Source organism: Salvelinus alpinus, chromosome 10 (genome assembly GCF_045679555.1).
Source record: "Salvelinus alpinus chromosome 10, SLU_Salpinus.1, whole genome shotgun sequence".
Classification (NCBI taxonomy): Eukaryota; Metazoa; Chordata; class Actinopteri; order Salmoniformes; family Salmonidae; genus Salvelinus; species Salvelinus alpinus.
This window is the reverse complement of record NC_092095.1, coordinates 42389773-42411989: the sequence shown is the minus strand read 5'-3', so window position 1 is coordinate 42411989 and position 22217 is coordinate 42389773. Positions and strand designations below refer to the sequence as shown.

Below are 22217 nucleotides of genomic sequence, written 5' to 3'. Positions count from 1 at the left end.
GTTGTAACCAGTGGACCCTGGTATTGTCTCATGCATGAACAAACAAGCAGTCAACATCATTGGAATACAAGAATGCAGCATTGTAAGTTACGTAACAATGTGTAACTCCATAATTATTCATAACAATGTGTCCTCTTGCACTCCCCCTAGAGGTAGGCTTCTGTAATAAAGATAGACATTCCATCCATCCCCTTAGTTTCTCATCACACTGACACTAGCCTCTACCACAACGTGAGCGAGGCCTGGAAGCAGAGGCTACACTAACACATACACAATCCTTTGAAATATTTCCCAAAATCCCTCAGTATTTTTATTTATTTATTTGACAAGCAGCAGGACCATGTTTGTCACCTCAATTTGTTTGTTCTTTACATTTGAAAGTAGATACAATTATCAGTATACCGGTTTTATTACAATATTGTTTTCTAACTTCGATACATAAAAAAAGAAAACTGCAAATGTGAGAAAAGAAAGCATGGTTTTCCACGTCTAGTCTCCAACATTTCCGTCAATGTCACAGCTCACTCGCTCTTTTTCCATTCTTCTTTGTTTTCGGTTAAGTCAACAAAAAATGTATTATCAGCTTTGCACACGGATAGCTATAGGCATTTTCATTGACGCAACGGTGCGTGGCACTGGTGATGTAAACAGCATAAAATCAGAAAGGGGGGGGGTCAGAAGGTGTCGTGTTTCGGTGGCTGTCTGGGGTGACTTGTTTTGTTTGTTTCCAAGATAGAGGCACATAGTCCTGCTTCATCCCTCCCTCCCTACGGGAGCACGCGAGACAGCAACAGCCCAAAAATATATGAAGAAGAATGGTCTCTGTCGTTCTTTGCTTAACCTGCGGTTGGTTGGGGTAGGGGGCCTAATATGCCATTATTCCTCCATTATGCCACATAGCTGTACTCGTCTGCAGAGCTCTGGCTCCGCTCAATGTACTGCTTGTCAATGAGCACCTCGATGCACTTCTTGATCATGCTGATACTGGGGTTAAATCTGGCTTTGGACTGGTTGATGACCTGAGGGAAGAAATGGACAGACAGAAAGAGAGAAATTAACTGCCTGTGTTACTCTGTTGTTGGTAGAATCGTGAATAATAATAATGATTACAAGGCATAAATATCATACCCCCCCAAAAATGCTAACCTCCCGTTATTGGTAATGGTGAGAAGTTAGCATGTCTTGGGGGTATGATCTTTGTGCCACTGTAACTTTCTCACAATTCATGATTATCCGTAATCATGGTAGCATCCACATTACTGTATAAGTGTCCAGAAACATATGCTATTTATGTTTACAAAAAGTGACTTTATATTTATTAAGGATCCCAATTAGCTGATATCAAAGCAGGAGCTACTCTTCCTGGGGTCCAGCTACATTTAGGAAAGTACATACAATAGAGAATTTTAAAAAGTGTTATTACATGACATTTCATAACGCTTTTCACAACACATTGTGTGCCCTCAGGCCACTAATCTACTACCACATACACTACATGACCAAAGGTATGTGGACACCTGCTCATCGAACATCTCATTGGAAAATCATGGGCATTAATATGGAGTTGGTCCCCCCTTTGCTGCTGTAACAGCCTCCACTCTTCTGGAAAGGCTTTCCACTAGAAGTTGGAACATTACTGCGGGAACTTGCTTCCATTCAGCCACAAGAGATCTTAGTCTTGTGATCTTGTTGATCTTAGGCTTATGTGCTGCTGCTCAGCCATGGAAACCTATTTCATGAAGCTCCCGACGAACAGTTCTTGTGCTGACGTTGCTTCCAAAGGCAGCTTGAAATGCGATAGTAAGTGTTGCAACCGAGGACAGACAATTTCTACGGGCTTCAGGACTCGCCGGTCCCGTTTTGTGAGCTTGTGTGGCCTACCACGTAGCGGCTGAGCTGTTGTTGCTCCTAGACGTTTCCATGTCACAATACACTTACAGTTGACAGGGGCAGCTCTAGCTGGGCAGAAATTTGATTAACTGACTTGTTGGAAAGGTGGCATCCTATGACGGTGCCACTTTGAAAGTCACTCAACTCTTCAGTAAGGCCATTCTACTGACAATGTTTGTCTATGGTGATTGCATGTCTGTGTGCTCGATTTTATACTCCTATCAGCAACGGGTGTGGCTGAAATAGCCGAATCCACTAACTTGAAGGGGTGTCCACATACTTTTGTATATACAGTGTATCTACAATACAAAAGCCATGTGTACGTGTGTGTAGAGTGCACTTGTATGTGCCTGTGTGTGTGTCTCTTCACAGTCCCCGCTGTTCCATGAGGTGAAAGTTTATCAATTTTTTTTTATCTGATTCTACTGCTTGCATCAGGTACCTGATGTGGAATAGAGTTCCATGTAGCCATGGCTCTATGCAGTACTGTGCGCCTCCCATAGTCTGTTCTGGACTTGGGGATTGTGATAAGACCTCTGGTGGCATGTCTTGTGGGATATGCATGGGTGTCTGAGCTGTGTGCTAGTAGTTTAAACAAACAGCTCGGTGCATTCAGCATGTCAATACTTTATTACAAAAACAAGTAGTGATAAGGTCAATCTCTCCTCTACTTTGAGCCATGAGAGATTGACATATTCATGTTAGCTCTCTGTGTACATTTAAGGGTCAGCAGTGCTGCCCTGTTCTGAGCCAATTGTAATTTTCGTAAGTCACTCTTTGTGGCACCTGACCACACAACTGGAAAGTAGTCAATGTGTGACAAAACTAGGGCATGTAGGACCTGCCTTGTTGATAGTGTTGTTAAGGCAGCAGAGCAGTGCTTTATTATGGACAGACTTCTCCCCATCTTAGCTACTGTTGCGTCAACATGTTTTGACCATGACAATTTACAATTCAGGGTTACTCCAAGCAGTTTAGTCACCTCAACTTGCTCAATTTCCACATTATTCATTAGAAGATGTTGTTGAGGTTTAGGGTTTAGTGAATGATTTGTCCCAAATACAATGCTTTTAGCTTTTGAAATATTTAGGACTAACCTATTTCTTGTCACCTATTCTGAAACTGCAGCTCTTTGTTAAGTGTTGCAATAATTTCACTTGCTGTAGTAGCTGACATGTATAGTGTTGAGTCATCCACATACATAGACACACTGGCTTTACTCAAAGCATGTCATTAGTAAAGATTGCAAAAAGTAAAGGGGCCTTGACAGCTGCCCTGGGGAATGCCTGATTACCTGGATTATGTTGGGCCCTCTGTGTTCTGTTAGACAGGAAGCTCTCCTCATTTTTATTGGGCACAACATAATCCGAAACACAACCAAAAAAACTGCAAATACATCCAACAAGTTTGTACAGTCACAAGCTTGATGTAGCTATTGTGTGCTAGGAATATGGGACCAAATACTACACTTTTGACTACACATAAGTGAAATTGTCCATTTATTTATGACACCTTCAAAATGGGGGTACTAGATATATAGTGCTTTCATTTCTAAACGATAAAACAGATATGTACAAAAATACCCTTAAATACAAGGTGACATTCTGTAGTGTCACCTCATATGAAACATTTGATCTCAAATCCAAAATGTTGGAGTATATGTAGGGGACTGTATGTGGTGGGGAGAGTGCGCCACTAAACCAGTCACTTAAGTCCTAATTTTATGCAATGACTGAAATATTGAACCATTAAAGTACAGAGAGGGAAAATAAAATAGTGTTTTGAGGTGTGTTGTGTTGTTGGGGAGACAGGATATATGTGAGTGAGTGAGTGAGTGAGTGAGTGAGTGAGAGAGATAGATGATGACAGCAGAAAGCAATGTGCTGCAGCCTTCTCCTAGTCCCCAGGCGTGTTCGAAGATCATTCCAGAGGAGAGACACTCATTCCTGACATCACTCTGTTCTGTGTCCCGGCCTCAGAGATGATATCTCACCATCAAGGAAGGAATTTACCTCCCTGACACAACAAACCAGAACATCAACACAGGAGGAAGAGAGCCAGGGTCTAGACTAGAGACCTAAACCAGGGAGGATGTAGTCCGACTGGTCAGGTGACTGCTCTGTCCTCAGGAAAACCCTTGGATCTCTCCATTCCCTTGTTTCAACCGGTCTCTCAGGACTAGCAGGTAAAGCTCTGTATCGTATCTGAACAGTAACTTGCCTGTACCATTCACAGACATTGCTTGAACCTGTAGCCTTGATATCTCTCTATCTCCCTCTCAGGACCATGTATATGTACAGTACAGACCTGGGGTGCTATTTCTACATGGGTTTGTGGAATATGACAGGAGTTGAACTCACCTCCTGTATGAGTGCGTTGTGTCTGAGCACTTTGCGTGCCTTCATGATTCTCACTATAGCAGCTTGTAAATACATTTTGCGGTCCTCGTCCACTGCACTCCTCGTCTGCTCCATCTCCTGCAAGGTTGGAGGAACACACACACACGTTTAAACAGAGGCAGACACTTTCAGAGAATAGGTGTTTGCATTGTTGGATGGATACAGACTGAGCTCTCAGTGTAGTAGGGTACTGTACCTGTGGTGTGTCTTTCTGCATTGACGTTGTGATCTTGAACTTTGTTCTTTTACTGGTGAAACTCATATTTAGTGAAAACGTGGACTCAGCATCGATTTCCTCCTGAAGACAAGAAAATAGTTACATACATTGTATCCACCAAAAGGACTGAGAAATAATAAAAATGCCAAGATGAGCTACTTTTAAATCCATCTAACCACTAAAGAAGACACTGCTGACTCTGGGTCTCCGGGTGATTCTGTGGCTGCTGATATCTGACCCCTGACCTTTTGAGAGTCGTGGTTAAGCATCTTGACGTCCAGCAGGGACTTGATGGTCTTCTGAAGCTCCTTCTCGTTCATCTGGGTGGAGTCTTGGAGCTCCTTGTAGCCCACCTGTTAGGATATGATACAGAGCTAGTTCAGTGCTTAGGGCACAGTTATTGAACTTGCTCAGTGCTTAGGGCACAGTTAACACAGTCCTTTTCCACCTGTTAGGATATGGAGGTAGTTAGTGCTCAAGGCAGTTAAAACAGTCCATTTCCACTAAACATGTTGGTTTCGTAACACACCGTCTCACTGTTGTTGAAGGCCAGCAGCACCGCCATCTGGTAGGTGGTCACCATGGCAACATAGGGCTTGGAGAGATAGTTCATCTTCACCTCACCTAAAGAGAGAAAGGAGCCAATCATCGTCATCACCAATGCTGTACCACCATCTTATTCGCCACACCACCTATTGATAACAGGTTTGTATTTGTATATACAAAAAAACTGCTCTCAAGTGTAAGCAAAACCAAGAAGAAATCAGACAACGGTAATCCCCAATCCTGATGTGTTCTCTGGGTATTCTTGTAAACGCACACAGGGATTTAGTTCCAATGCGTTAACTGCAGTGTCAGTGTCGGGATTGCACCTGACATACAGTGGGGAGAACAAGTATTTGATACACTGCCGATTTTGCAGGTTTTCCTACTTACAAAGCATGTAGAGGTCTGTAATTTTTATCATAGGTACACTTCAACTATGAGAGACGGAATCTAAAACAAAAATCCAGAAAATCACATTGTATGATTTTTAAGTAATTAATTTGCATTTTATTGCATGACATAAGTATTTGATACATCAGAAAAGCAGAACTTAATATTTGGTACAGAAACCTTTGTTTGCAATTACAGAGATCATACGTTTCCTGTAGTTCTTGACTAGGTTTGCACACACTGCAGCAGGGATTTTGGCCCACTCCTCCCTACAGATCTTCTCCAGATCCTTCAGGTTTCGGGGCTGTCGCTGGGCAATACGGACTTTCAGCTCCCTCCAAAGATTTTCTATTGGGTTCAGGTCTGGAGACTGGCTAGGCCACTCCAGGACCTTGAGATGCTTCTTACGGAGCCACTCCTTAGTTGCCATGGCTGTGTGTTTCGTGTCGTTGTCATGCTGGAAGACCCAGCCACGACCCATCTTCAATGCTCTTACTGAGGGAAGGAGGTTGTTGGCCAAGATCTCGCGATACATGGCCCCATCCATCCTCCCCTCAATACGGTGCAGTCGTCCTGTCCCCTTTGCAGAAAAGCATCCCCAAAGAATGATGTTTCCACCTCCATGCTTCACGGTTGGGATGGTGTTCTTGGGGTTGTACTCATACTTCTTCTTCCTCCAAACACGGCGAGTGGAGTTAGACCAAAAAGCTCTATTTTTGTCTCATCAGACCACATGACCTTCTCCCATTCCTCCTCTGGATCATCCAGATGGTCATTGGCAAACTTCAGACAGGCCTGGACATGCACTGGCTTAAGCAGGGGGACCTTGCGTGCGCTGCAGGATTTTAATCCATGACGGCGTAGTGTGTTACTAATGGTTTTCTTTGAGACTGTGGTCCCAGCTCTCTTCAGGTCATTGACCAGGTCCTGCCGTGTAGTTCTGGGCTGATCCCTCACCTTCCTCATGATCATTGATGCCCCACGAGGTGAAATCTTGCATGGAGCCCCAGACCGAGGGTGATTGACCGTCATCTTGAACTTCTTCCATTTTCTAATAATTGCGCCAACAGTTGTTTCCTTCTCACCAAGCTGCTTGCCTATTGTCCTGTAGCCCATCCCAGCCTTGTGCAGGTCTACAATTTTATCCCTGATGTCCTTACACAGCTCTCTGGTCTTGGCCATTGTGGAGAGGTTGGAATCTGTTTGATTGAGTGTGTGGACAGGTGTCTTTTATACAGGTAACGAGTTCAAACAGGTGCAGTTAATACAGGTAATGAGTGGAGAACAGGAGGGCTTCTTAAAGAAAAACTAACAGGTCTGTGAGAGCCGGAATTCTTACTGGTTGGTAGGTGATCAAATACTTATGTCATGCAATAAAATGCAAATTAATTATTTAAAAATCATACAATGTGATTTTCTGGATTTTTGTTTTAGATTCCGTCTCTCACAGTTGAAGTGTACCTATGATAAAAATTACAGACCTCTACATGCTTTGTAAGTAGGAAAACCTGCAAAATCGGCAGTGTATCAAATACTTGTTCTCCCCACTGTATGTATGCTGTTGTAAGCTTTGAGGGAGTTATCACAGTCTTAGCGCTGTGGGATTTCATGGATTATGCAGTAGTAGTGCCAGGTGCAGCGTTAGTTAGAATCAGAGCCTCTCTACTAACATGTAATGTGTCACGATGATTTGGGATAAAACACTGCAGAGCATACACACAATCCATTTTAGACTATGGAATAATCATCCTGTTACTTCTGTCGAGCTATGGATGTGATTTCAGTGAGTAGCAAGTGGGCCTTCCATGTAGTAGCAGCTTCAGTGAAAAATAGAGTACTGCTGCTAACAAAAAATTCCACATATTTTGCACGGGGTTTTCTATACTACTATCCCCTGCCGTGCGCGCGCGCACGCATACATACCTGTGCAGAGATAGTGCAGCCAAGTCAACTTCCTCCCACTGAAGTGCTGATTATAGAACATCTCAAACTGTAGAGAAAAACATAATCATGTTAGAATTACATCAGATTAAGATATGCAGTTTTGTTGAATAGCTAGGTGTAATCTTGGGGCAATCACAGAAATAAGGTTTTATTTCTATGGGCATGCCCTCTCCAAACAACCACATCTAAATCTCCTGAACCGCTACTTACCATCTGTACACTCTTCTCCAGCTCCTGTGGGATGGCAAAGGTGGAGGAAGAGATGTGTGTGAGGGGCCAGGCTCCTGCCTGCAACGAGACAACACACACGGTGAGACATCTCTACCACCATTGTCATTGAGGTTCTCACAGCAAACCTGCCTGAAGATGCCTAACCTTCAAACTATTTACAAAACCACAGAAAATTACCCAATTACCCGATTTCACTCCAGTGTCAACAACCTTTATTATAGGAAAACAATTCATTGGATACTTATTTGATGGGTGTCGTTTTCTCTTATGCTATCAACCTGCTTAACCTGCACATACAGTAATGTCTATCCATTAACATGGGTGAGCTAGCAACCTGCTTAACCTGCACATAAAGTAATGTTTTATTATTTTATTTAACTTTTATTTAACCAGGTAAGCTAGTTGAGAACAAGTTCTCATTTACAACTGCGACCTGGCCAAGATAAAGCAAAGCAGTGCGACAGAAACAACAACACAAAGTTACATGGAATAAACAAGCGTACAGTCAATAAACACAATAGAAAAAAAGAAAGTCTATATACAGTGTGTGCAAATGGCATGAGGAGGTATGGCAATAAATAGGCCACAGTAGCAAAGTAATTACAATTTAGCAGATTAACACTGGAGTGATAGATGAGCAGATGATGATGATGATCAGATGATGGTGTGTAAGTAGTGATACTGGTGTGCAAAATAGCAGCAAAGTAAATAAAAACAATATGGGGATGAGGTAGGTAGATTGGGTGGGCTATTTACAGATGGACTATGTACAGCTGCAGCGATCGGTTAGCTGCTCAGATAGCTGATGTTTAAAGTTAATGAGGGAAATGTAAGTCTCCAGCTTCAGTGATTTTTGCAATTTGTTCCAGTCACTGGCAGCAGAGAACTGTAAGGAAAGGTGGCCAAAGGAGGTGTTGGCTTTGGGAATGACCAGTGAGATATACCTGCTGGAGCGCGTGCTACTGGTGGGCGTTGTTATCGTGACCAGTGAGCTGAGATAAGGCGGAGCTCTACCTAGCATAGACTTGTAGATGACCTGGAGCCAGTGGATCTGGCAACGAATATGTAGCGAGGGCCAGCCGACTAGAGCATACAGGTCGCAGGGGTGGGTGGTATAAGGCGCTTTGGTGACAAAACGGATGGCACTGTGATAGACTGCATCCAATTTGCTGAGTAGAGTATTGGAAGCTATTTTGTAGATGACATCGCCGAAGTCGAGGATCGGTAGGATAGTCAGTTTTACTAAGGTAAGTTTGGCGGCGTGAGTGAAGGAGGCTTTGTAGCGAAATAGAAAGCCGATTCTAGATTTAATTTTGGATTGGAGATGTTTGATATGAGTCTGGAAGGAGAGTTTAAAGTCTAGCCAGACACCTAGGTATTTGTAGTTGTACACGTATTCTAGGTCAGAACCGTCCAGAGTAGTGATGCTAGTCGGGCGGGCAGACGGGTGGGGGCAGCGAACGGTTGAAAAGCATGCATTTGGTTTTGCTAGCATTTAAGAGCAGTTGGAGGCAACGGAAGGAGTGTTGCATGGCATTGAAGCTCGTTTGGAGGTTAGTTAACACAGTGTCCAAAGAAGGGCCAGATGTATACAGAATGGTGTCGTCTGCGTAGAGGTGGATCAGAGAATCACCAGCAGCAAGAGCGACATCATTGATGTATACAGAGAAAAGAGTCGGCCCGAGAATTGAATCCTGTGGTACCCCCATAGAGACTGCCAGAGGTCCGGACAACAGGCCCTCCGATTTTACACACTGAACTCTATCTGCGAAGTAGTTGGTGAACCAGGCAAGTCAGTCATTTGAGAAACCAAGGCTATTGAGTCTGCCAATAAGAATACGGTGATTGACATAGTCGAAAGCCTTGGCCAGGTCGATGAAGACGGCTGCACAGTACTGTCTTTTATCGATGGCGCTTATGATATAATTTAGTACCTTGAATGTGGCAGAGGTGCACCCGTGACCAGCTCGGAAACCGGATTGCAGAGCGGAGACGGTACGGTGGGATTCGAAATGGTCAGTGATCTGTTTATTAACTTGGCTTTCAAAGACTTTAGAAAGGCAGGGCAGGATTTATATAGGTCTGTAACAGAAGAGGGGGATGACTGCGGTAGCTTTCCAATCTTTAGGGATCTCGGACAAAATGAAAGAGAGATTGAACAGACTGGTAATAGGGGTTGCAACAATGGCGGCAGATAATTTTAGAACGAGAGGGTCCAGATTGTCTAGCCCAGCTGATTTATACGGGTCCAGGTTTTGCAGCTCTTTCAGAACATCTGTGATCTGGATTTGGGTGAAGGAGAAGCTGGGGAGGCTCGGGCAAGTACCTGCGAGGGGTGCGGAGCTGTTGGCCGGGGTTGGGGTAACCAGGAGGAAAGCATGGCCAGCCGTAGAGAAATGCTTATTGAAATTTTCGATTATCATGGATTTATCGATGGTGACCGTGTCGCCTAGCCTCAGTGCAGTGGGCAGCTTGGAGGAGGTGCTCTTGTTCTCCATGGACTTTACAGTGTCCCAAAGCTTTTTGGAGTTAGAGCTACAGGATGCATATTTCTGTTTGAAAAAGCTAGCCTTTGCTTTCCTGAATGACTCTGTGTATTGGTTCCTGACTTCCCTGAACAGTTGCATATCGCGGGGACTATTCGATGCTATTGCAGTCCGTCACAGGATGTTTTTGTGCTGGTCAAGGGCAGTCAGGTCTGGAGTGAACCAAGGGCTATATCTGTTCTTAGTTCTACATTTTTTGAAAGGGGCATGCTTATTTAAGATGGTGAGGAAATTACTTTTAAAGAACGACCAGGCATCCTCGACTGACGGGATGAGGTCAATATCCTTCCAGGATACCTGGGCCAGGTCGATTAGAAAGGCCTACTCGCAGAAGTGTTTTAGGGAGCGTTTGACAGTGATGAGGGGTGGTCGTTTGACCACGGACCCATAGCGGATGCAGGCAATGAGGCAGTGATCGCTGAGATCCTGATTGAAAACAGCAGAGGTGTATTTGGATGTCTATCCAATAATATTGGTGAGCTATCAACCTGCTTAACCTGCACATAAAGTAATGTCTATCTATTAATATGGGTGACGACTGCACATTTGCACATGATTGCTCCTATTTCATGACTACCTGATATCTTTGCTATCCATAATATACACTAACATTCAAAAGTTTGGGGTCATTTAGAAATGTCCTTGTAGGCCAGCATCTTGGAGTCGCCTCTTCACTGTTGACGTTATGACTGGTGTTTTGCGGGTACTATTTAATGAAGTTGCCAGTTGAGGACTTGTGAGGAGTCTGTTTCTCAAACTAGATACTCTAATGTACTTGTCCTCTTGCTCAGTTGTGCACCGGAGCCTCCCACTCCTCTTTCTATTCTGGTTAGAGACAGTTTGCGCTGTTTGCTGAAGGGAGTGGTACACAGCGTTGTACGAGATCTTCAGTTTCATGGCAATTTCTCGCATGGAACAGCCTTAATTTCTCAGAACAAGAATAGACTGACAAGTTTCAGAAGAAAGGTCTTTGTTTCTGGCTATTTTGAGCCTGTAATCGAACCCACAAATGCTGATGCTCCAGATACTCAACTAGTCTAAAGAAGAAAGAAGGACAGTTTTATTGCTTCTTTAATCAGCACTACAGTTTTACTACTGTGCTAACAATTGCATTTGGGTTTTCTAATGATCAATTAGCCTTTTAAAATAATAATCTTGGATTAGTTAACACAACGTGCCATTGGAACACAGGAGTGATGGTTGCTGACAATGGGCCTCTGTACGCCTATGTAGATATTCCATAAAAAAATCAGCCGTTTCCAGCTACAATAGTAATTTACAACATTAACAATGTCTACACTGTATTTCTGACCAATTTGATGTTATTTTAATGGACAGAAAATGTATATGTCTATATCATGTTGTATGGTTGTTATTGTTTTAATGTTGTTTCTTACCCTGACTGCACTATACACATTTGCGGACAATAAAGATATGAATTTATGTGAGACTTCTAAACCCCTCTCACCTGTAATACATAGATCTGGAAGCTGATTCCCAGGTCAACCGGTGACTCCTGGGTCTTGATGAAGTTGTTGAATTTGTTGTTCAGGTCTGCGCTGACGCTCATGTCTGTGTACATTCTGTGGAGCTTGCTCGTGAACTCGTAGCCGCATGCTTGCTGTAGTGGGGGAGAGAACGTGTGTGTGTGTGTGTGTATGTATGTATGAATGAAAGACGTGCACCAGTACAAACACTATAATAAACAAGTCCATCATTACGGCCAAATATCACACATGACAGACGCATTCGAGTACAGTGGAGTCACACAGCTAGAAGACATTTACTATACTGCATTGAGAAGCACATGCTGTAGGGCTTCGTTTGAAAGTTATGTGGGATACTAGATTAAAGGGAAAGACTGACAGTTTAGCGAGTGATGCTCAATCATGGCATTAATAAATGGCATTGTTTAGTGTCTTGTCCAGAGAGGGTGTACCTGTACATCAAGCTGCCTCATGCTACAGAAACAGGAGATATGCTCCTGCCATATGGGACATTCTGGCTTGGAAAATGCTTACTTTAGGCATAAAAGACCCTGAAATGCACCTGATAAAGTTAAAAGGAGTCTTATTTCACCTTTAGTTTGTTGATCATGGCTTCCTCTGAGTCCATGGACAAGGACAGCCCGTGTATTAACCTCTTTGCTAACATTCTTGCATAAAACTGTACAAAAGAGAAAGAAGCGACAGAGTGGGAGAGAGAGTGAAAGTGAGAGGGGGGCAAGAGAGTGAGTCATCAACATGGTTAAAAAGAAAACATAAGACATCAATTCAACATCTCAGTCTCCAAAAACGTTTTATTTGTATTTATTTTTAGATAATGCTCTTTGGCGAATTCCAAATTCAGCCTGGAAGGAGTAAAAAGCAGCCATACTAGCTGTCAATATCGCTGGTCATTTGTGATAATGAGAGTAAAAACGCTAATGCCGGTCTATCAGCTACCTTTTGAAAAACGTCCTTGTCGTCTATGTACTTGAACACGGTGATGAAGCTAGTCAGCTTGTCCTCCACCTCGTTCTCTGTCATTCCCTTTGCAGACTTCTTGAGCAGATTGTCACAATACTTAGCGAGCTACATGGGTAAAGGGAAAAACAACACAAGGTCAAGACTTTACTATGGTCCTCAAAACAAATGTTGAAAAAAAACACAGATAAAGTAGTAGAGCTCTTGACGAACTGCTGTGTACAGGGTTTTAACTTAGTTTATCACTATGGTCTTATCTGATACCCCCCACACATGTCCTAACCTCAGGTGTCATGAATGAGTCTCACACTCACCAGTTCAGGTGCTTTGCAGATGGATTTGGGCTCCCTGTAGTTAACCACTGAAGTCAAAGCCTGGGGAGGATCAAACAAACCAGTAATTCTTCCACCCCCATCAGTTTCAGTACATCCACAGCTAAGACATCAACTAATAAATATAGTTAAAAGTTATGTTTTAACTTATGCAGATCCTTCGGAACAATCTTGTGAGAAACAATATGGAGACACATTCCATAGTGAACACAAACACCACTCACTGGTGCCACCTACTGGCTTGACCTGTCCCTAGTGTCCAGATTCTGATTTCCCCTCTAAGCCTGCCAGCCAGGGAGTCATAACATTAATACCTTATCAAGTGCGCTCATGAAGTGCTGATCCCCATTCAGGACTGTGTTAATGAGCTGAACAAATTTACTGTGAACCTCTAACACGGACTCCACAAAGAGGGTTGGCATCTGAGGAGGTAACAACACAACAGGAGAATTAGTAGTGAGTTGTGAATATTATGTTTGTGATAATGGTAATCTGATAATGCATAGGCCTACTGATAATACATACTGATAATGTACAGCAACAATGTAGTGTTTGAAGTCCAAAAACAATACATTTAGACAAAAGGATTAGCGGGGTGCTGTTATACATTTACAATGACGATAATCAGATAACGTACAATGATAACGTATAGTGATACACAAAGATGTGACGTACGTTTTCCTGAGAGAGGTTACTGGTGGCTCGGAGGCCCTCGTCGTGGATATGGATCTGGAGCTCCTGGATCATGTGGGGTAAGCCGCTGGACACGGCTCTCAGCAGGGTGTACATGTTAGCCATGTCTGTATGGGGTAGCAAGAGGGAGAAAGAGGGGAGAGGAGAGCGAGACCAGAAGGAAGGCAGAGACAGACGGAGCCAGGGGAGAGTCAGTCATAGAGACAGGGTTCGTACAGACAGACAAGCCAAATTCAAGGACTTTCAAGTACATTTTCAAGCACTAATGTTAATTTTCAAGGACCATCAATTTGTAATACTTCCTAACATATACATGTTCTATTCATCACTACCCCAGTTATACCCAATAACACGTCTTTCAATACGTAATTACTACATACTTGAGTAGTACGTCAGTAGTGATGATGTTGTAATTTGAGAAGTGATGAGCAGTTTCGGGACGTGCCTACTGGTGAACACATTTCCTATTCGCATTACTACACAATTCCAGCTTAATGACCGTATTGTATTACTATAGGGAATTTGGGAATCTACTACTCAATAGCTACTAAATAGTGTAGTAACTATGCAATTGTGTTCATGTTATGTAATATTGTTTAATTGACATCACAATATGCTTAACTCTTTCTTGAACTGCACTGTTGGTTAAGGGCTTGGAAGCAAGCATTTCATGGTAAGGTCTACACATGTTGTATATGTGACAAATAAAGTTTGATTTGATTTTAAATACTGTAGCCGCAATAATCTTTGAAGTCACAACAACCTGTTTCTGGTGAATTCAAATTCATAAATGGCGCTATGGATCAGTCAATGAGATCAACATGATTGTGTAAAACAAACTCAATGACAATAAAACAACCTTTTATTTTAGGTTACAGACCAAAATGTTTTATGTTGAACCATTTTCAACAACAATCTCAAAAATGTCCATGTCAATAAAGTTAATTTAATATGAGAGAGAGAGAGAGAGAGAGTTGGATTTAGATGCATTATTGAAATTGTATATAATAGATGGCAGTCTGAACAATTTATCAGAGAGATGAGAATACGGAATAAGATGTGTTTAGCTAATAGTGATAATGGTTGAAATAAAGACTTTGAAAGCAAATGGTAGATGAAGGTGAGAAAACTAGCTACCTTTTGTCTAATTAAGCAATAAGGCTTGAGGAGGTCTGGTATATGGCCGATATATCACTGCTAAGGGCTGTTAGGCACGACATATCGCGGCCCCATATATCACAAACCACCGAAGAGCCTTATTGCTATTATAAACTGGTTACCAATGTAATTAGAGCAGTAAAAATACATACTTTGTCATACCCGTGGTATACGGTCTGATATACAACGACTTTCAGCCAATCAGCATTCATGGATCAAACCACCCAGTTAATAATAAAAAACACATCCATGGGCATAGCACACATGTAACATAGTGTGTACACCGCAAAGATCAACATCACAGCTCACCTGATACATTATTCAGAGTGGTAGACAGGACCTTTGTCTCTCTGAAAACATTCCATTTAATTTCAACAACAATCTAAAACATTTCCATGTCAATAAAGTTAATTGAATTATACTGAACAACAAAGAAACGCAGCAATTTCAATGATTTTACTGAGGTTCAGTTCATATAAGGAAATCAGTCAATGAATTCATGAGGCCCTAATCTATGGATATCACATGACTGGGAATACAGATATGCATATGTTGGTCACAGATACCTTTAAAAAAAAGTTTGGGGCGTGGATTAGAAAATCAGTCATTATCTGGTGTGACCACCATTTGCCTCATGCAGTACAGCACATCTCCTTCGCATAGAGTTGATCAGGCTGTTGATTGTGGCCTGTGGAATGTGGTCCCACTCCTCTTCAACGGCTTCAAGTTGCTGGATATTGGCGGGAACTGGAACACGCAGTCGTACACGTCCAGAGCATCCCATACATCCTCAATGTCTGGCGAGTATGCAGGCCATGGAAGAAGTGGGACATTTTCAGCTTACGGGAAGTGTGTATTGATCCTTGCGACATAGGGCCGTGCATTATCATGCTGAAACATGAGGTGATGGCGGCGGATGAATGGCACGACAATGGGCCTCAGGATCTCGTCACGGTATCTCTGTACATTGAAATTGCCATTGATAAAATGCAACTGTGTTTGTTGTCCGTAGCTTATGCCTGCCTATACCATAACCCCACCACCACGGGACACTCTGTTCACAATGTTGACATCAGAAAACTGCTCGCCCACACAACCTCATACATGTGGTCTGAGGTTGTGAGGCCGGTTAGACGTACTGCCAAATTCTCTAAAACGACGGAGGTGGCTTAAGGTAGAGAAATTAATATTACATTCTCTGGCAACAGCTCTGGTGGGCATTCCTGCAGTCAGCATGCCAAATGCAAGCTCCCTCAAAACTTGAGACATCTGTGGCATTATCTTGTGTGACAAAACTGCACATTTTAGCGGCCTTTTATTGCCCGCAGCACAAGGTACACCTGTGTAATGATCATGCTGTTTAATCAGCTTCTTAATATGCCACACCTGTCAGGTCGATGGATTATCTTAGCAAAGGAGAAATGCTCACTCACAGGGATGTAAACAAATTTGTGCACAACATTTGAGAGAAATAATCCTTTTGTGCGTATGGAAATGTTCTGGAATCTTTTATTTCATCTCATGAAACATGAAACAACAGTGTATATTGAAGAGAGTGAGTGAGTGAGTTAGTGTGAGTGATGTGCTCACAACAGTCCAAGCTCAGCATTTGTATCTTCTATTGATCTTCTGAAGCTGTTGAACTTGATACTGCATTCTCTGGACATTGAGGAGGTCTGCCTCTGCAGCTACCTTTTCCATTTATTTTTGCAAGAGTTCCATGTCCTTTTCCAGGAATCTCTTTTTATTTGAGGTCCTCATTGTCTACCAATTTTATTTTCTCTGCCCTCCTGTGGTCATGATGTGCATCTAGGTAGTCTTGATTTTTCTGCCTTGCAGACTTACAGGAGGATATCCTTGGTGCGTTATGTTGACTTTCTTCAGTCCTACTGCATTCTCTACAGCATCATACACCAGTCTCTGTGCTGTGTAGGGCTGCTCCTTTTTGTTTACAACAGTGAGAGCGGAGTTGACTGAATACCCCCTTTCTACCAAGGCCTGTCAGTGGGAGAGCAGAAGGACAATTTGAGTTGCTTGCCACAGGTCTCTGTAGTTCTCCTTACCCTTCAGATGCTCTAAAAATGTGCTCAGAGGAGTCCTCGGCAGATCATACTCACTAAACAGAGTGATGTTTCAAAACTTCCTGCGATATGAAGCACTCCAACTGCCACTGAGCATGCTTCAATTTAATTACGTAAGCTTGAGAAGACTTTTGAATTTGCGCTCACAAGCTGCAGGATTCCTTGCCATCTGTTGTCGGTCAAGACAAACAGCCTGTCTCACAAAACTGGAGTGACGGGGTTTTGAGCATCAACTTCCTCAAGGAGGCACTTATTTTTGTCACTCTGAAACGCAAAAATCCTCCTCTCACTCACTTTGCTAGCCGCTTTTTGTTTTAGCAGCTTACATGTTGAAAACCCAATGTCATCTTTGGAAGGAACCCACGGCATCATCCTCTGTCACCGTGTATTTTGAGAGTTTCAGGGGGGTTGTAAGTGTGTCTGTCACCTCTTTTCAGGACTCTGCTCAAGACATTAGTCAATAGGTCTGCCCAGTCTGCTGCCAGGAATGGGAGCATGGGAATGTATGTACCCTTGAATGCGTTTGGCTACAAATATGAAAAGAATATGTTTTGCTGGGTGAAGTTTGCCTGCTATTGCTTCCTTTACAGTTGTGAATGTAATGCATGTCGGTGTTCTGTAGGATTTTATTAGGTTTGGCAAACCCTCTAAGGCTCTAGTTGCAACCTCTGTTTTTTGTACCTATAGGTGTCCACAACACTTTTTAGGGAAAACTGAGGAGCCTGTGGTTGTCACAAAATCATCTTGCCTTGCAGGGACGTCGTGCGACAGTCTATAGAAAGCATTTAAAGTGCCCTCTATGTCCCTATCTATGGAGCCAAATACATTTTGAAACACATTGTGGATACTGTGCAAGGAACATGTTCCAATGTCAATTAGCTCTCGGGTTGTGGCTTCTACAAGGACATCAGAAGTGAATTCTCTGTAAAACTTGTGGTTAACATGTGGTCCATCCATCGAAATTTGTAGGAGGCGAGATATGTTAGGTTTATCTGTCAACTCTGTAGTGAGAGAGACAGTCCTTAGCTGTACCGTGTCCCATGAATGATGAGTCCAGGTAGTGTGTGGTAACCCTGTTGGTTGTGGGGTCTAAAAACCTTACGTGGACATCAATTTGCTTGAGCTGCAGTCGTTTGTCAAAAAGCAGCACATAACCATCATTCTTCTGCAACTTGTCCAGGAGATGGTGTCAAAAGTAAGGTGCAAGACCATGATTGATCATGTAGGCTATCATCTTCTCCCAACAGGCATATGACTTGGCAATAGCACTGTCCGGAAACATCAAGGGGAAATTGTTGCGTTTTCCTCTGCACTTTGGCAGGATAAAACAGTTAGAGTTTAATAATAGCAGTGACAGGAGAAAACCGAGGCCTCACATGGTGTACAAGTTTAATAAATGTTAACTACTTCAGAGGAATTCCAGACTAACTCGTCATTAGCAGCGGATAATATCCACAAAGGTGGGAATTACCCCAGAGCATCCGTAAATTGCTCTGACCCTGGAGCTAGCAAGTGAAGGCTCTCCTGAGCCGTCCCGACTACAGTTTGCAAGACCAATACATCCCGACTACAGTTTTCCACAGGAGGCATGGCTGGAGTGGAGGACATTCAAAGACTTAAAGAAGCTACTCACCACCTCACCACTTCTTGGGCTATCCACTCGATTAGCGGCGACCTCATCCTTGATACAGACGTACTGAAACTTCGGCATTCGAGCCGTCTTGTCCCAAATGCAGGACGGTGAGGAACCCGTAGTAGTGTATGGGAGCTGGAGGCAGTCCTCCACTGAGCAAAACTATTGTACCACACAGAGGGAGCTACTAGCAGCAGTGGAGTTCATTACACACTTCCGTCAATACCTGCTCGGGAAGACCCTTCATTGTGCGCACCGACCACAGCAGCCTTCAGTGGCTCATAAGGATGAAGGAACCAGAAGGTCAACTGGCGAGGTAGCTCGAGAAGCTTGGGGAGTATAACTTCAAGGTCATTCTTCGTCCAGGACGGTCTTGGCATGCCCCTGATTGAGTGGCAAGCCAGCCACCAGGTCGATGGGCTCTGTTACTTCTCTTCCAAGGAGCATCAAGTTCGGAGCAAATTAATTTCCAGGCATCCAGAGCGCGAAACACGTGAGGGGGGGGGGGGAATTATGTAGGTAGTCTGCCTGGAAATTCATTTTCAAGACCAATACATTTTTCAAATATTTTTAATTTAACATTTTCTTTTCTGTTCTCCTCTCATTTTAATTCAAGTAATTTTCAAGCAAAAAACTTGAGAAAATATCTTGTATTCCAGAGTGCCAAATTCAAGTACTTCAAGCACCTTGCGCAAAACCTGTGGAGATCTTTAGTCAGTCACAGGTGGAGGTTCTCTGTTCAGTTTGAAATCTGATATCTACAGTGCATTCAGAAAGTATTCAGACCCCTTGACTTTTTCCACATTTTGTTACGTTACAGCCTTATTCTAAAATGTATTAGATTGGGGTTTTTCCCCTCAAATCTACACACAATACCCCATAATGACAAAGAATAAACAGGTTTTGGGAATTTCCTTTGCACATTTATAAAAATAAAAAAATACATGAAATATCACATTTACATATAAGTATTCAGTCCCTTTACTCGGTAAATTGTTTACTGTAAATTGTTTACTGCGTTTACAGCCTCGAGTAATCTTGGGTAGGACGCTACAAGCACACCTGAATTTGGGGAGTTTCTCCCATTCTTTGCAGATCCTCTCAAGCTCTGTCGGGTTGGATGGGGAGCGTCGCTGCACAGCTATTTTCAGGTCTTTCAAGAGATGTTTGATCGGGTTCAATTCCGGGCTCTGGCTGGACCACTCAAGGACATTCAGAGACGTGTTCCAAAGCCACTCCTACGTTGTCTTGGCTGCGTGCTTAGGATGATTGTCCTGTTGGAAGGGGAACCTTAGCCCCAGTCTGAGGTCCTGAGCGCACTGGAGCAGATTTTCATCAATGATCTCTCTGTACTTTGCTCTGTTCATCTTTCCCTCGATCCTGACTAGACTCCCAGTCCCTGCCGCTGAAAAACATCCCCACAGCATGATGCTGCCACCATCAAGCTTCACCGTAGGGATGGTGCCAGGTTTCCTCCAGACGTGACGCATGGCATTCAGGCAAAAGAGTTCAATCTTTGTTTCATCAGACCAGAGAATCTTGTTTCTTATGGTCTAAGAGTCTTTTAGGTGCCTTTTGGCAAATTCCAAGTGGGCTGTCATGTGCCTTTTACTCAGGAGTGGCCTCCGTCTCGCGACTCCACCATAAAGGCCTGTGCTGCAGAGAAGGTTGTCCTTCTGGAAGGTTATCCCATCTCAACAGAGGAACACTGGAGTTCTGTCAGACCTTTGGGTTCTTGATCACCTCCCTGACCAAGGACCTTCTCCACCGATTACTCATAAACATAAACATGATGCACCTGTGCTGAATTTCGAGGCTCATAGCAAAGGGTCTGAATACTTATGTAAATAAAGTATCCATTTTTTAGTTTGAATAAATTTGCAAAAATGTCTAAAAACCTGTTTTCGCTTTGTCATTATGGGGTATTGTGTGTAGACTGATGAGGAAAAACACATATTTCATCAATTTTAGAATAAGGCTGTAACGTAACAAAATGTGTAAAAAGTCAATGGGTCTGAATACTTTCCGAATGCACTGTACATCCAATGGCCAGTAACATATGGGAGTCAGTCAATGAACCATATGGGATTCAGCCAGCTCAAGTTATATTTTATTTAACCTTTATTTAACTAGGCAAGTCAGTTAAGAACAAATTCTTATTTACAATGACGGCCTACCCCAGCCAAACCCTCCCCTAACCCGGATGACGCTGGGCCAATTGTGCGCAACCCTATGGGACTCCCGATCACAGCCGGTTGAGATACAGTCCGGGATCGAACCCAGGTCTGTAGTGACGCCTCAGGCACTGCGATGCAGTGCCTTAAACGGCTGCGCCACTCAGGATCCCAAATACAGCCTGCTTGATCGCCAATGTAAGGATGACCTGTGCATAATTAACACTGGCTCTAAGCCAGCCCCTGGCACCCTGACCATCTAACTTACTGATTTGACCATCTAAATACAGAATTACCATCTAACTAGAGTAACAGACCTTCTAAGCCAGCCCCTGTATCTATTAGTAACAAACAAACTGACCGTCACTCCTGTAACCAGACTGACCGTCTCTCTTCTCCTGGCGGATGATGTTCTGACACTCCCCGTGGAGAAACTGCAGGTGGTCCGCCACCATCCGCTGCTGGCATTCATGGATGACTTTGGCGTATGAGCTGGGGTGCAGGTACTTCCGACATCGCACCTCCTCATCTTTCAACCTTCCTAAAACCTAAGTGGAGCCAGGGAAGAAAGGGAACACATTGGATTCATTGATTTGTTTAATATGGTTAATTATGCAGATTTCAAAGTCGCTAAATGGCCCAACCCCAGTGGGGCTGAAAGCCAATAACCCACTACAATCTACCCTGCAGCACTGTCTACTTAATGCAATGATAGGCAGGTGAACAGAAAGCACCAGGGTTGGGGTCAATTCCATTTCAATTCCAGTCAATTCAGGAGGCACACTGAAATTCCAATTCCCTTCAATGCCTTTCAACGAGGAGAATGTTGGAATTGAAATTTGGTTTACTTTCTGAATTGAATGAATTTGACCACAAACCTGGAAAGATCTATACTGGGATAAGTGACTGTGTGGGGAAAAAATACCACATCATATAAGCAACGCTAACGCCGCCAGCAAGCATATCCCATATATAGAGATTTCAGTCACCACCACACAGCACAACAACAGATGGACAGATGCTCCTATACACTGTAGACTGGCCACCATGCCTTTTGAAGCCAGTGTTGTGATTATCCTTGTTAAATGGCGATCACATTAATCTTATCATTGTCACTGATTTACAGGTCCACTTGTGAACAGAGTCCGAGTCCCAAATGGAACCCTACTCGCTATATAGTGCACGACTTTTGACCAGACTACAGCCCATAAGTAGTGTACAATATAGGAAACAGGGTGCCATCGCAGACGCACCTGAAGGCAACCATGATGTGAGCTAGCTAATGTAGGGGACTGTCTGTTTCTGCGCTACAGTCAGTCAGACAGAAATACACAGACTCAACTCTTAAGTCAGCACATCCACAAGACCTCCCACACCATCTCAACACTGTCTGGGGTGAGGGCAGGGGTGGAGGGCTTCCACTCAGGCCCCGCAATTAAGGAGCCTTACGATGGAGGATTTAACCCCTTCATTGGAATTATAACACATTTTCATAAACACACACACATGACGGTGCTA

At 43.3% G+C, this 22217-nt stretch overlaps 1 protein-coding gene across 5 annotated transcripts in view; it reads right to left on the bottom strand.

Annotated features, from left to right (window-relative positions):
• Nucleotides 1-304: 304 nt before the first annotated feature.
• LOC139532074 (cullin-2) overlaps nt 305-22217 on the bottom strand; it is a 50349-nt gene continuing 28436 nt past the window's right edge. For 2 of the 5 annotated variants that reach the window (XM_071329203.1, XM_071329204.1), the window contains exons 9-22: nt 21061-21247; nt 13636-13760; nt 13275-13382; nt 12943-13002; nt 12608-12736; nt 12243-12329; nt 11632-11784; nt 7597-7674; nt 7366-7432; nt 5036-5130; nt 4683-4859; nt 4486-4587; nt 4251-4367; nt 305-1019 (exon numbers count right to left, since the gene is read on the bottom strand). In XM_071329203.1, the coding sequence (XP_071185304.1) occupies nt 888-1019; nt 4251-4367; nt 4486-4587; nt 4683-4859; nt 5036-5130; nt 7366-7432; nt 7597-7674; nt 11632-11784; nt 12243-12329; nt 12608-12736; nt 12943-13002; nt 13275-13382; nt 13636-13760; nt 21061-21247 (1617 nt within the window). In that variant the 3' untranslated portion in view covers nt 305-887. The remainder of the gene's footprint in view (nt 1020-4250; nt 4368-4485; nt 4588-4682; nt 4860-5035; nt 5131-7365; nt 7433-7596; nt 7675-11631; nt 11785-12242; nt 12330-12607; nt 12737-12942; nt 13003-13274; nt 13383-13635; nt 13761-21060; nt 21248-22217) is intronic. The other 3 variants (XM_071329206.1, XM_071329205.1, XM_071329207.1) reach the window with 3 other exon arrangements.